Genomic DNA, 13,121 nt, shown 5'->3' on the forward strand with positions numbered 1-13,121 from the left:
TCATAAAGGGATGGACATGGTCAACATGTGTGGTCTTCTGCTGCTGTAGCCCATCTCCATCAAGATTCAATGTATTGTGTGTTCCAAGATGCTTTTCTTGGTTGTAACAAGTGATTACTTAACCCTAGAACACTAACGTTAGAATTAATAACACCATCACTAACGTTGGGTATATTTTACCCGGTATAAAATATAGTTTTGATCAATTTATTTTAAAAGTACAACACTTGTGTGACAAGTTTTGGAACCCTTCTTTAATTTTACAACATACATCACCACATAAGATTTTTAAAAAGGTACCATGGATGATGACTATAAAAAAGCAGAAAAATTATTGTCAAATCAGGTAATCCCTAACAGATAATGTCCTAATCAAAAAAAAATAATGCTGCTGGGACCTTGGTCTTTGGTCCATCCATTCCTGGGACATGTGACCCCTGTCTGGTAAAGGCACAGTCTTCCTGCATCACTGATAACTGTGGGAGATATAGACAAAAAAATGGCATTTTTTGAGAAGGGGAAAAATTACCAAATTTTTTGATTATATGAATTTTCTTGGAAATTACCATTAACTGATATTTATTCATTGCCATTATACTATTTAAGGATTATATGCAAATTCTGGTACAACTCTATCTTACCTTATGCCTTACATGCAGTCAGTACAGGCAGGGTAGTGATGGCGAGGGCACACTGGTCGACGGCAGACATGACACCTGTGTCGTGTCTTCCTGTCCGAGCCTGTGGGGCAGTCAGCACACCTCACTAAGGGAGTAAGTAAGTAAAATTTTATTTATATAGCACCTCTCAAGACATAGATCACAAAGTGCTTCACAACACTAAAACAAATTACAATTGGAGTAAGGAGGACAAAAATATATATATATAGAAAATAAACTAGAAAATAAACTAACCAAATGCAAGCCTAAAAAGATGAGTTTTTAGCTGTTTTTTAAAAGACACCACCAAATCCGCAGTTCTTCTACATAACGGGATAGAGTTCCAGAGTTGGGGAGCCACTGCTGCAAAAGCTCTACTCCCCTAGTTATCAGCCTTGTGTGATGTAAGGCCAGTAGGCCTTTACCACATGACCTCAGAGACCTGGTGGGAATGTAGGGATGCAAGAGTTCACTGATATAAGTTGGGGCTTGACCGTGAAGACCTCTATAAGTCAGGACCAGAATTTTAAACTGAACTCTGAAATTAATGGGGAGCCAGTGCAGCTGGATGAGTAACGGTGTGACGTGAGAATACTTAGAAGATTTTGTCAGAAGCCTCGCAGCAGCATTCTGAACAACCTGAGGACGCTCCAGGGAGTTTTTGCTAAGACAAGTAAATAGAGCATTACAATAATCCAGACGTGAGGAAATGAATGCATGGATAGCAATCTCAAGTTCAGAACGTGACACAATGGGACTTAACTTAGCAAGGTTCCCGTAAATGATAGAAACAAGAGTGAACCAGAGATTTGACATGGGAATCTAAAGAGAATGCAGAGTCAAAGGTTACACCAAGGTTCCTGATGGAAGATTTAGCAAATTTGCCAAGAGGACCAAGAGCATCCATTATCCTGGGTATAAATCTATCAGGGGCACAAATGAGGACTTTAGTTTTTTCATCATTAAGTTGGAGAAAGTTATCAGCCATCCAACTTTTGATAGATTCTAAACATACCATCAGCAATTTTAACTTAGAGGCTTAAAAGAAATATACAGCTGAATGTCGTCAGCATAACCGTGATAAGAAATGCCCTCAAAAGTGTTCAGGATATGCTGTAAAGGAAGCAAATGCAATAAAAATAACAAGGGCCCTAGGACAGAGCCTTGAGGCACACCACAAGAAAGGAAGGAAGGGAGCTCCGCTTTCTGCTGCCACTGGTCCAACCTCGCTAGCAGTAGTGCCAGGTTTAGCGATGTTGCACACACTGCAGATGAGGATTCTGAGCTGACGGGACAGACTTGAAGAAGGGAGCCTCTGCTCTGCCCATGGCTTGATGAGTGCCATTGCCAAAGTCTGCATATACTGCCTCCTCTTCATTAGTGTGTCACCTCTCTTCAAGGCATTCTCCTTGTGAATGATCCATGAGTTTATCACACCAGCGTTCATCATGCCATATAGCACACACAGTGGCCACACAATGCGGCCGGCCTGAATGTTGTTTCCCTTGAAAAGTGCAAAGAGCACCTGATTTAAACACACAAACACTAACATCGGGTAAATTCCACCCATAAAATATATTACTCTCTATCACTAATGTTGGGTGAAAATCACCCGAACACATGCCTCTTGAAAAAAAACCATAGAAGCAGTTTGGCCATCCTCCTTTGACCTCTGACATCAACAAAGCATTTTGCCCAGGCCACTCTTTTCTCTGTAAACTCTAGAGATGGATGTGTGTGAAATTCAAGTAGATGAGTTTGTGAAATACTCAGACAAACCTGTCTGGCACAAACAACCATGACACATCAAAGTAATTTAAATGACCTTTCTTTCCAAATCTGATACTTGGTTGGTTAAAACAGGACAAGAACTGTGTTCTCCGGCTTCACAGTCTGGTGATTTACACCCCTGCCAACCTACTTGTTGTCTCTTTAAACAAGTATTATACACATCACTTACAATTTTAAAACTGCATCCAAATAATGTTTGAAGATGCTTTACACTGTATTTATTAACCATTTACAAAGTTTTATAAACATAATTTTGCAACTTTACAATAACCAGGTAATATTCTTTTTCCTCCTTAAATTGATTTTTTGGTTGATTTACTTGTTGCATTTATGCTTTTGTGTTTTTGTCATATTTATCCACAGAAAAGTTCCCCCAAAGTCAGCATCCAGTGGTTTTTCTTTTGGAGTTTTGCTGTTATTCTTGTGCCCTTTTTCATCTCTGCTGCAGGATGCCCACAAGCAGGGCCATCTATTTATATCAAATTTGCCTTACTGTGGATTGATGAACACCCAGCTTTGTGTATTACTGTAATGCTCCTGATTGAAGCACTGTTCGGCAATCTTTAGCAAGAACATCAATCCTCGTCAGTGCCCACATTTTGTGTGCCTTTATTTATAGGAGGGGCACCTCTACAGCCCACACTTCCAATATAATCTCCTTCACTGGAACACTTGACTCCAAATAGCTTCTGGAGAAGTTGTTCAACAGAGGTTAACCTTTTTCCAGACTGCACTGGAAAACTGTGCGGTTAATCAGTTCGGACAATAACAACATAAAAAGCAAAAATGTTTAGACAGCTTGAGCTTGTGAAGTTAGATAAAAAAAAAAAATAATAATAATTTTATGACTCATCAATAACATTTTAAAACTTTTTTTCTTGCCTTTAAGTGCGGTATTTCTGAATGATTTATAACAGTGACTGGGCTCAAGTGAAGTCAGGTGAATTCTTGTCATGTTTGTAATGTGAGGATGATGGTACAACCTAAAAAAAAAAAAAAAAAGTATTTGCTCTGAAAATCTTGAGTCATTTTGTCTTTTGTTGAGACATACAGCTTCAGGCAAGAGAGTGTTAAAAAAGAAAGTGTTAAAATGCAAAAAACAGATACAAAACCTACATTTCTAAGAATATTAGGCTCTTCAATGACTCCTGTTGCAATGCTCAAATTAAAATCTGTCTTTATTCCATACTGTAATCATGAACAGAGGATGGTCCAAATGCTCACCTCTCCTATGTGCTGTTATTAATAACTGGCCCAAATACCATCACCCCACTCTGGTTTCTTGGTGGTCAGCTGAGCTGTGCCCCTCTTTCCACTTCACTTGTGCAACAAAGGCAACCAGTGCTAAGAGACATCAACTTAATGCCATCCTCTGGAATACAAGCTCAGTCTAAACATGGTACCTGGCATCATCTGAATGCATTATACTGCAGCTGCCCCAAGTGATACAATGCTCAAGCATTAATGCAGGTATACCTGCAGGAGCCCATTTTATTTTTCAATCCACTTAAAAACTGCACACACAAAAAAAAAAAATGTGACAGCTCCTTTTTATTTAAATAAAAATGTAAAATACAGCAACAGTATTTACATAGATACATTTTTAGCTTGCAACAAAAAAAGCAACAGAAATCCTAAACAATGAAAATTATTTTTGATTGAAGCAACTAGTGAGTGATATTTAAATGTCTCCTTTTATACATACAGGGCTGCCTCCATTAAGACCACTGGTCCTTAATACACCTGCAGCTTGAATATTGATGTGGAAATGTACAGGGGGGGGGGGTCTCAGGGTTATCATGTGATAATTTAAAGGGAACCCTTTATGCTGATCTGGACTGTACTAGTGTAGTATTGCATGACTCACAGTTCAAAATAATCCTTTATCATATACTTGGTGCAGCCACTGTCTGAAACAACAACTTGTCCACCTTTCTGATTGGCTTTTAAAAACACAAGTTTGGAGCAGCAGGTGTGGGGGGGCTTCTGTGCTCATAACCTGAACAGTGTGCCTGAGATGACCACGTCACTGACATCATACAGTGCAGACAGTAGAAAAACCTGCCTGAAAAATATTTAGACTATTTTATTTATACTATATTTATACTGTTAGACTGTCCTCTCTTTTCCAATAAGTATTGGCACCTAAAAAAGAAAAAAAAAATCTCTCTGCAATACACAAAAGAAAAAAAACTTTAAAAAAAAAAAACTTGGGAGTGAAGATGAATTCTAATATGATGCAACATTTATGACAACTCACTACACAAAATTTCCATCCACATATTAATGATAATTCTTATATTTATAATCATGTTAGTGGAGTTTTGAGCCTCTGGCAATGGTAGGACTAACTTTAATAAAACTAAACAGTTAATGCAATACTTTAGTTAAACCACTCAGAAGAAAAAGCTGGAAGTCTACACTTCAGTCATATCAAATCCATTTTGATAATACACAGAGGCCAAATTACAACAACGCACAAAAATGGTTCTCAATAATCCTAATAACTAACTTTTTTTTTTTTTTTTTTTTAAATGTAACAGCAATTTTCAGATCCATTTCAATTTAATACACATTTCTCTGGCTTTGATGACCAATTTTTCTTAATTTCCAAATCACCTTACTAACAGAAAATAAAACGCTTCAGGTTAAAAAAAAAAAAAAAAAAAAAATACTAAAACACCTTTTAGCTTTACTGAAATGTGGACAATTAAACTTATCACTAAACGACTTCTTTAGCAACCTCAACTTATGGGTCCTCTCTAAAATGTGACAAATACAATCAGTTACCTTTATTAGCCCTTTATCACAGAATAACACAAAGGGCTGCTTGATTTTAAGTCAAGCCCTGACGATGCAACATATAAATGCTAGCAATATATTTGTCTTTGTTAGTTACATCCATGCATCAAAATGTGTGTAAATATAAGCTAGAAGTCCAACAAATAAGCAAGAAACTCAATGATAAATGCGTGTAATGTTTTATTCTACAGCCCACCAGGATATTTTAAAGAAGAATGACACGAGCGCATCATCCTCCTGATCACAGTCAGTAAACTCCCCTTTTTTTTTTTTACTATGACCTAAACTGACTCCTAACAGTGAGACTCAACATAACATGCCAATATTAATCTACTTTTAATCTGACCACAATATAGGCCACAATCACGTGAATCATATGAGAATCCATCTTTAATTTCTGGTTATCTGTTTGTTTATCGATCATAAAGATATTCTATCAAGTGTAACAGTGCACTCTTTGCATTATTTGTGATACCTTTTACAGTACTCTCCAGACTTTTCGTCATTTCCACAGGGGTTCTTCGGTTGTCTTATTTCCCCACTTTTACTAACTGATATTAGTGCTGGGCTGTAAAATAAGCCATTATTAAAACTAGCAGACTAATTTTGAATGTCCTAAAGCACAATCCTCACAGCATCCAAGTTAAAGCTAAATTTCTCAAATCGCAGTTAACTGAGGCCACAGCTGACCAATTTTCCCCCTTTGTACTTCATACTACTGTCACAACTTAGAGTAATGCTCTTTTAGCATCCCAAAACATGGCACCGTTAATATGAACCCCAAAAAAAACTGGTGGATAACCACTGATGAATAAATTAAAGAATTAAAAGCAATATGATTTTACAGCAATACCAGTACTTTATTTCAAACAATATATTAATATTTCCATTTGAAATAAAGCACATGGTCAATCTAAAGGCAAAGAATGTGCTTTCCCAATATATTATAATAGGACCCTAATGCTGAAGTTCACTTGATAGTAGTAACCTCAAGCCACAGTGAAATGTAACACTTCAGCAAAAGGGCCTCTGTCTCTTATTAAAACAAGAACAAAAGGAAAAGTGTTTTTAAAAATAATAATCGACTCTCCAACACAACTTAACACAATGCTGCAATGATTTACTGTTTTGTTTTTCATAAATACAACCTGCAGCTGCCATGGAAGCAATTGCAGGTTCTCTCTGCTAAACAAGGACACCCTAAACTGGAGGTAGACAGAAAATTGACAAACGTAACACAATGAGAAGGAAAATGAGCAAGAACTTACTAAGACAGGAATTACAACATTATGCTTACAAGCATTAGATGCCCTACACCTTCAGTAGCCACTATGACATCTAAGAAGCAGTGGAGACTTGATGTTGGGGCCTGCTAAGCTGCATCATGCAGGTTTGAGTTTATTGAGGGAATAAAGGTGGGTATGGTTTAAGGCCAGATGAGGACGTACAGTTGCTGAGATCACGTCTGATGCACCTCGTGAAACATCAGCTCTCGTGGGATACGAGTCTCTGGGCCGTAAAGCTTGCAGGCCCGCCGCTCAAACGCAGCAACATTCTGCTTTACAACTTCATCGAAGAACATGGTGGCTAACTGTGAGTGCAGCAAAGATCGGAACTCGAAGGATATCTGTTAAAACATACAGAAACAGAACGATTAGAGAGCAGAAGATTAAGGAAATATGGCAAAAAATTATATGGTGGACATTGTAGTTTGAAACTATGCTTATTTATGCTCTTGCCAAGATATCAGATGATATATGAACACAGTTAGATGAGCATAAAGACTGAAAACAGTGGGAGGAAGCTAGTCTGATGATTTAAAAAAACAAATTTTTTTTTAAAGATTTTTAAGGATTTCCAGCAGAAATCAATCATATTCTGGTGGTAGCATTTTCCCCAAGGACTGTCATCACTACTTGCAGTTCAAGAGGGTGGAGCTGGAGTTTGTCTGTCCACAGGACAAACTCTTTAGGGAGGGGCAGATGAATGATAGCGTGCAACAACAGTAGGCCTCGCTAGTGTCCAGCCAAAATATACACGCTAGAGAGGAAGGGGGTGGGGGCCACAGCTGGTAAGCAGCAACAGACCTTTCATAAGAGGGTGGGGACTCCCAAGTAGTAAATTCTCTTGAATTCACAATTGCATAAATAAGTAACCAAACAGGGCAGCTGTTGTTGAACCTGGGACGCCCACACAAGTAAATCAAATGTTTGGGAAACACTTTGGCAGGATCTCTTCCACAAATATTCTCTCTTCCTGGTGTTTTCTCATCTTGTTGATTGTAAATGTTCCAAAAACAGACCCAACCATAACCACCCACAAAACCACAAAGTGTAATTTTTACACTTCAACTTTTTCACAATATAAACAAATGCCAAATAATGAGCATGAATACTGGGATATTTTTAGCTGGAACTAGGCTCTCCATTTCCCATTGCTGCTAAGCTAACTGCCTTTCTTTTACAGTACAGACTTTAATGGTATCAGTCTTCTATCATCTATCCCGCGAGGTGTGAGCCACATGCTACATGTTGAAGTCAGGTACTGGCTACTTACAGAAAAGTCTACCGTGCAGGTTCGAGGGTAACCGGGAATGCCAGGACTAAAGCGCCATATTGTCTCCAGGTGATTGAAGAGCTTTCCATCTGTACACACTGCCTAAAAATCACCAAAAAACCCCCCAAAAAACAACAACTTTGTGGTTAAGAGCTGTAAAACAGATAAACTGCTGGCTGCGGGCATAACAAACACTGATTATTTCAACTGTCTCTGGTGTTTCAGTACACTTTGGTTTAAGGTAGTTGTTATAGTAGTAGTTATAAATGAATACCGTTAAAAGATGCAACATTAAACATTACATATATTTATTTAAAGGGACTAGGATAATAACTGATTCTACTGTTACTTACTTTGACTAGATGAGGCCTAACACTAGTGATCATAGATGTGTATCTCTCCACCACTGGAGGGAATCCCACTTCAAGCTGGGCTTTGGAGTGACCTGCTCTTTTCATGATGGTCTGGGACTTCTTACACCAAGGCACGAAGTGCTTGTACTCATCAACGTTGGCCACCACATCATACATTTCCTGCATAGAATACCTGTAACAGCAAGCACAGAAAGGTTAATATCTTTTTGAATTATCAAAAATATGGTTATAACATGCTCATGGTGGAAACGTACCCAAGAATCCTACGTTCGGAGTACTCCTTCCTTTTGTTGGTGAGGCTGATGAAGCTTCTGCTTTGGGGAACCGCTGGCATTGTGTCACAGTCTTGAAAGCAAAGCACCCTGGGACTCCTTGTCATCAAAATGCCACACGATGACAAGTGTCTAAAAAGGTAAAAAGAAAGGGTGTTGAAGTGATGTGCCATAATCCCCTATCTAGAAAGAGTCAGTCTGTAACAAAATAGGTCCACTGCTTTTCAGTTTCCAGCTCCTAAAGCCACTGAGTGCACAGCTGGACCAGAAGGTTATGAGAGGTCAACGTTGAGAGCATGCTGGTATTTTCCGAGTCTGGTCTTTTTTGTGAATGGCAAAAAGCTGTAATGTGACACCTACTTGCTGTGGTTGAACAAATTAGCTTTGTTCTTTCTGGAAGGCATCCCGTAGGACAGGGGTGTACAACATTTTTTCTCATGGAGCCAAACTGAGACAAAGTAAGTGACGGGTCACACTTTGAATAAGCAAAGTGAAATATTATTTACTGAATTATGGTACACTCCATGAATTTTGGTAGCATGGTAGACACAAGTGTAGTGTCATCTGTTGAAAGCAAGTTAAAGAGCAGTGTCAACATATTATAGTTTTTCACCTACAGATTCATTAATATAATACTTCCTTTTATTTATTTATTTATTTTATTTATTTATTTTTGGGGGGGGGGGGGGGGGGGGGGGTGTCAAGGCCAGATTGAGATCATTCGCAGGCCAGTTCTGGCCCTCTCTTTGCATAGTTAATGCATGTGATTATAAAAATGAAAACACTCTATAAAATAATTTTATAAATAACACTATCCACTGCTGTCAAACAGACTATTTGGAATTTGTTATCCATCAGGGATAAGCCACCCTCTGCATGAAGGTTATTACAATTACTAAAAATAAACATTTGAATTAACTTTAACAAAAGCTAGATTTTAGACAAAAAATCAAATTAACTGAAACAATATTGTGTGCTTACAAAATTAACTGAAAATAAAAAAAAAAAAAATCTGAAGAAATGTTTTTAGTTATAGTCTTCAGAGGGGGCAGTAGTATGGATCTGTGTGTCAAGTTTTTATATTGTTGGATTGTAATATTTTACTATTCTGAACTTATTAAATCTTAGCCCTGAATTATGAAATAAAGAAAAACTTAGTTTAACAGAAACTGGACAAAACTGAACATTTTTCAATAGAGACGTGGGTGACTGATCGACTAGACGACTAATTGTTGCTATTGTCACTAGTTGGTACCAGACGTAATAGTCGGTTAGCCTAATTGTTAAGATTTTGTTAAGATTAAGATTTTAATTGATGACCAGTGCTGAAAATGATTGTCTTAAATGTTACACAGCCATCTGGCACAAGATAGAGCTGCAGCCCTGACACTGTTATAGAAAAATGCCATAACTCTCTTAATCTTGGCCTGAAACTTTTATTAGGTCTAACATTGTGAAACTTCTGGCTACTTCACCCCAATTTTTGTACAAAGAAGCAAAAAAACTAGAGGGACAAATGTGTTTGCACCTAAAAAAAAAGAAAGAAAAAAAAAAAAAAAAGAGTAGTACCCAGGAGGAGAAAAAGACCCAGAATTTTATGTTTCTGTTGGTCGGCAGCATGTAAAACACCGGGACATGACCATAAGGTACAGTAATTAACACACAATGCATCTGCACAAGCATAAATGCTGGTGTTGTGCCAGAAAGTGATCATCTGCCAAGAAGTGATTTCCAATGTGTTTTTTATGTGTAACATCTTTGCTTATTTTCAGCCATCCAAATATTATTTTGCCACAGTTTAAAGTAGCAATTTCATTTTTTGGATATTAATTTCTCCTAATTCAATGATATGTAAACACTGTTTGCTGTAACGTGTTTTCATATATTTAACATCTGTTTATTTTAAGTTGTTTTCTTCGTTGTCTGTTTGGAGTATAATGTGCAGTGTTCATAATGCATGATGAGCGGTGCCACATAGTTAAGCAGCTATCCTGTAAAGTTTCTATTTAATGGCTCAAAGAACTAAGAATTTACCTTTATAGAATCATTTTAGTAGTGTTTAATCCTGTTATAAGCAGACAATACATTAGTGAAAATGTATCCGATATCCTTCTATGTCCAGTTAGTTTTTGTAATTTGTTTTCACCAGCAGCATGTCATCATTCAAACGATTAACTTGCTTGATTTTGTTTACATGTATTTATAAACAAATACAAAGCACCTTGGACTGCAGAGGCCAATTCAGAAGCCAACTGTCAATAGCTGCCATTATCTGGTGAGACAGTCCTGTTATTGGTATTCAGCATTAATAGCAAATCCTAGTCCTATTACACTCATCAGCAGCTACTTCGCTAATCGAGCCTCGTCACACTTTAGAGATAAAGAAAACGGAACTATGGAGCTTGATAACATTATCTTGTGACCTTCTCGTTATATTCTGTCCTCGCCCAGAGGCGGCAGAGCGTCAGTCGCTCTGTACTGAATGACCAGCCCGATGCTGTGAAACCATAATAACAGCCTCCACAGCATGTCTCCGACAGGCTCACCTGATGTTTTGTCGCAGGCATCCTCTTTGCACCGCCGTGCGACACGAGCGAGGGGAGCCCACAGTGGCAATCTGGAGAAAGTCACTGAAAGTCCGCACACCCATGGGTAACCTCCGGGCACCGGTCGAGGCTGCCATTAAGTCAGCCTCTCCGCTTCAAAGGGAGGGAGATCCTGGGTCTTTCAAGCTGAGCCCGGGGTCTGCTCCAAGACCGGGGGCACTGATATTCAAGGGTCCAGTCCAACCTGCCCGTGCTCCGGTGCGGGTGTATTAATGAACACGTAGCGTTAGCACAACTGAGCTGAGCCCTAAGCGTAACTATGGTTAGTTACGGTAGTCAGCTGCTAACGTTGGCTAGCAAGATTTCCAACAGCCCCACCAATCACGACGTACGGTCGCGTTCCTCTGCTTTTTTACGTAATACTCACATTACTCCACACGTCAAAGTCCAAACTTGAAACGAAGTTAAATTATTTATTATACTTTTATCTTTAAATACTGGCAAACCGCGGCCAGCTGCGGACGACCTTCTGCTGCTAAATAAAACGCCGGTGGGACAAATCGGTCCTTTCTTCTGTGATCGATTCCGCCCAAAGGCTCTGAGAAGAAATACCGCCCCCTACTGTGCTGGAGGTTAACGCAGGAAGTTTTTTTTAATTTTTTTTAATTTTATTTTACCTAAAACTTCGCTCACAAAAGCATTTTTATGTTAGTGTAGTGTATGTTAATGTAACAAAATATATAGTCTAAGTATGGCCTCTCCTGTGAGACTATCTAAATAGGGTTTTAAGCATTTTTGTTTGTTTATTTCTTTAAATGTATTTACATTTTTTGTTTGTTTTATTGTTTTTTTTATTACAATGAAATAAAAATAAAATCAGCCCCAAAGACACACAGTTAATATTTTACAAGTTATATTTTCTGTTATATGGTTTATCCAAGAGCCTACGTGTATGAGAACAGGGAGACAGTGGTGAGGTGTACGGTAGGAGTGACAGATGGGTTCAAGATGATTGGGGATTGACTCTGAGCCCCTTCTTGTTTGGAGTAGTGGTGGACAGGTTGACAGATGAGGTCGGACAGGAATCTTTGTGGACTTTGATGTTTGCAGACAACATTGTAGTCTCTATTGAGAGTGGAAGAGAACCCAGAGAGAAGAGGAATGAAAGTCAGTACAAGCAAGAGTGTGTGCATGTGCGTGAATGAGAGGGAGAGTGGTGGAAAGGTGAAGATGCAAGGAATAGAGGTAGTGAAGGTGGGCAAGTTTAAATACCTGGGGTTAATCATTCAAAGCAATAGACAGTGCGCAAGAGAGGTGAAGAAGAGAGTGCAGGGAGGGTGGAGTGGGTGGAGACGAGTGTCAGGGGTGGTTTGTGACAGAAGGATAGCAGCAAGAGTGAAAGGGAAAGTTTACAAGATAGTAGTGAGACCTGCTATGATGTATGGTTCGGAGACCGTTACACTAACAAAAAGACAGCGGTAGAGGCAGAGCTAAAGATTTTAAGATTTTCACTGAGAGTGACCGGGATGGACAGGATTAGAAATGAGGGACAGCTCAGGCCAAGCGATTTGGAGACAAAATTAGAGAGGCAAGGTTGAGATGGTTTGGACACATATAGAGTAGGGATAGTGGATATATTGGACAAAGGATGTTGAAAACAGAGTTGCCAGGAAGTAGGAAAAAGTAGAAGACCACAGAGAAGGTTCATAGATGTAGTAAAGAAGGACATCAAGACGGTTGGTGTGCCAGAAGAAGAAGAAGAGGTTTGTCTACTTTCTCAACCTTACAGTTAGTTACTTTCTAACTTTGTAACGCTGTGCAGGTCCAATTATATAAGAGGGGAGATGGATCACTTTGTTAAATGCTCTTTAAGCAAAATCAAAATCAAAACAAACATCAACAGCAATCAAAAATTAATCTTAAAGTTAAGAGTTATTTTAGTGTTATAAGTGTATGAAAAACAAAAACTATATATTAAATTAAAATTCGTCCCAGCAGTGCAATTTATACTACAGTAGTGGTTCATTTATTCCAAAATTTGAAAACAACACAGCAGCAACTGTTCCTCAAATCTGGATATTTCACTTGGTATTAGACTGTAAATGTGGGCCTGTATAACAT

General features: G+C 38.5%; 1 protein-coding gene across 1 annotated transcript; it reads right to left on the reverse strand.

The window, feature by feature from the left end:
• Positions 1-4,000: 4,000 nt before the first annotated feature.
• On the reverse strand, positions 4,001-11,137 carry coq10a (coenzyme Q10A). Its single transcript, XM_030734718.1, has 5 exons — positions 11,001-11,137; positions 8,437-8,586; positions 8,162-8,354; positions 7,809-7,910; positions 4,001-6,879 (listed from the first exon to the last, which is right to left on the reverse strand). The coding sequence occupies exons 1-5, from the start codon at positions 11,135-11,137 to the stop codon at positions 6,712-6,714; spliced, it is 750 nt and encodes a 249-aa protein (XP_030590578.1). The 3' UTR covers positions 4,001-6,711.
• Positions 11,138-13,121: the final 1,984 nt, after the last annotated feature.

This window comes from Archocentrus centrarchus, chromosome 7 (assembly GCF_007364275.1).
Source record: "Archocentrus centrarchus isolate MPI-CPG fArcCen1 chromosome 7, fArcCen1, whole genome shotgun sequence".
NCBI classification, from domain to species: Eukaryota; Metazoa; Chordata; class Actinopteri; order Cichliformes; family Cichlidae; genus Archocentrus; species Archocentrus centrarchus.

Coding starts and splice junctions, on each gene's coding strand:
- coq10a (XM_030734718.1), bottom strand. CDS start 11,137: ATGGCAGCCTCGACCGGTGCCCGGAGGTTACCCATGGGTGTGCGGACT. Junction 8,355..8,436: donor TCCGAACGTAGGATTCTTGG/GTACGTTTCCAC, acceptor TTGCTGTTACAG/GTATTCTATGCAGGAAATGT. Junction 6,880..7,808: donor CCTGCACGGTAGACTTTTCT/GTAAGTAGCCAG, acceptor ATGTTTTAACAG/ATATCCTTCGAGTTCCGATC.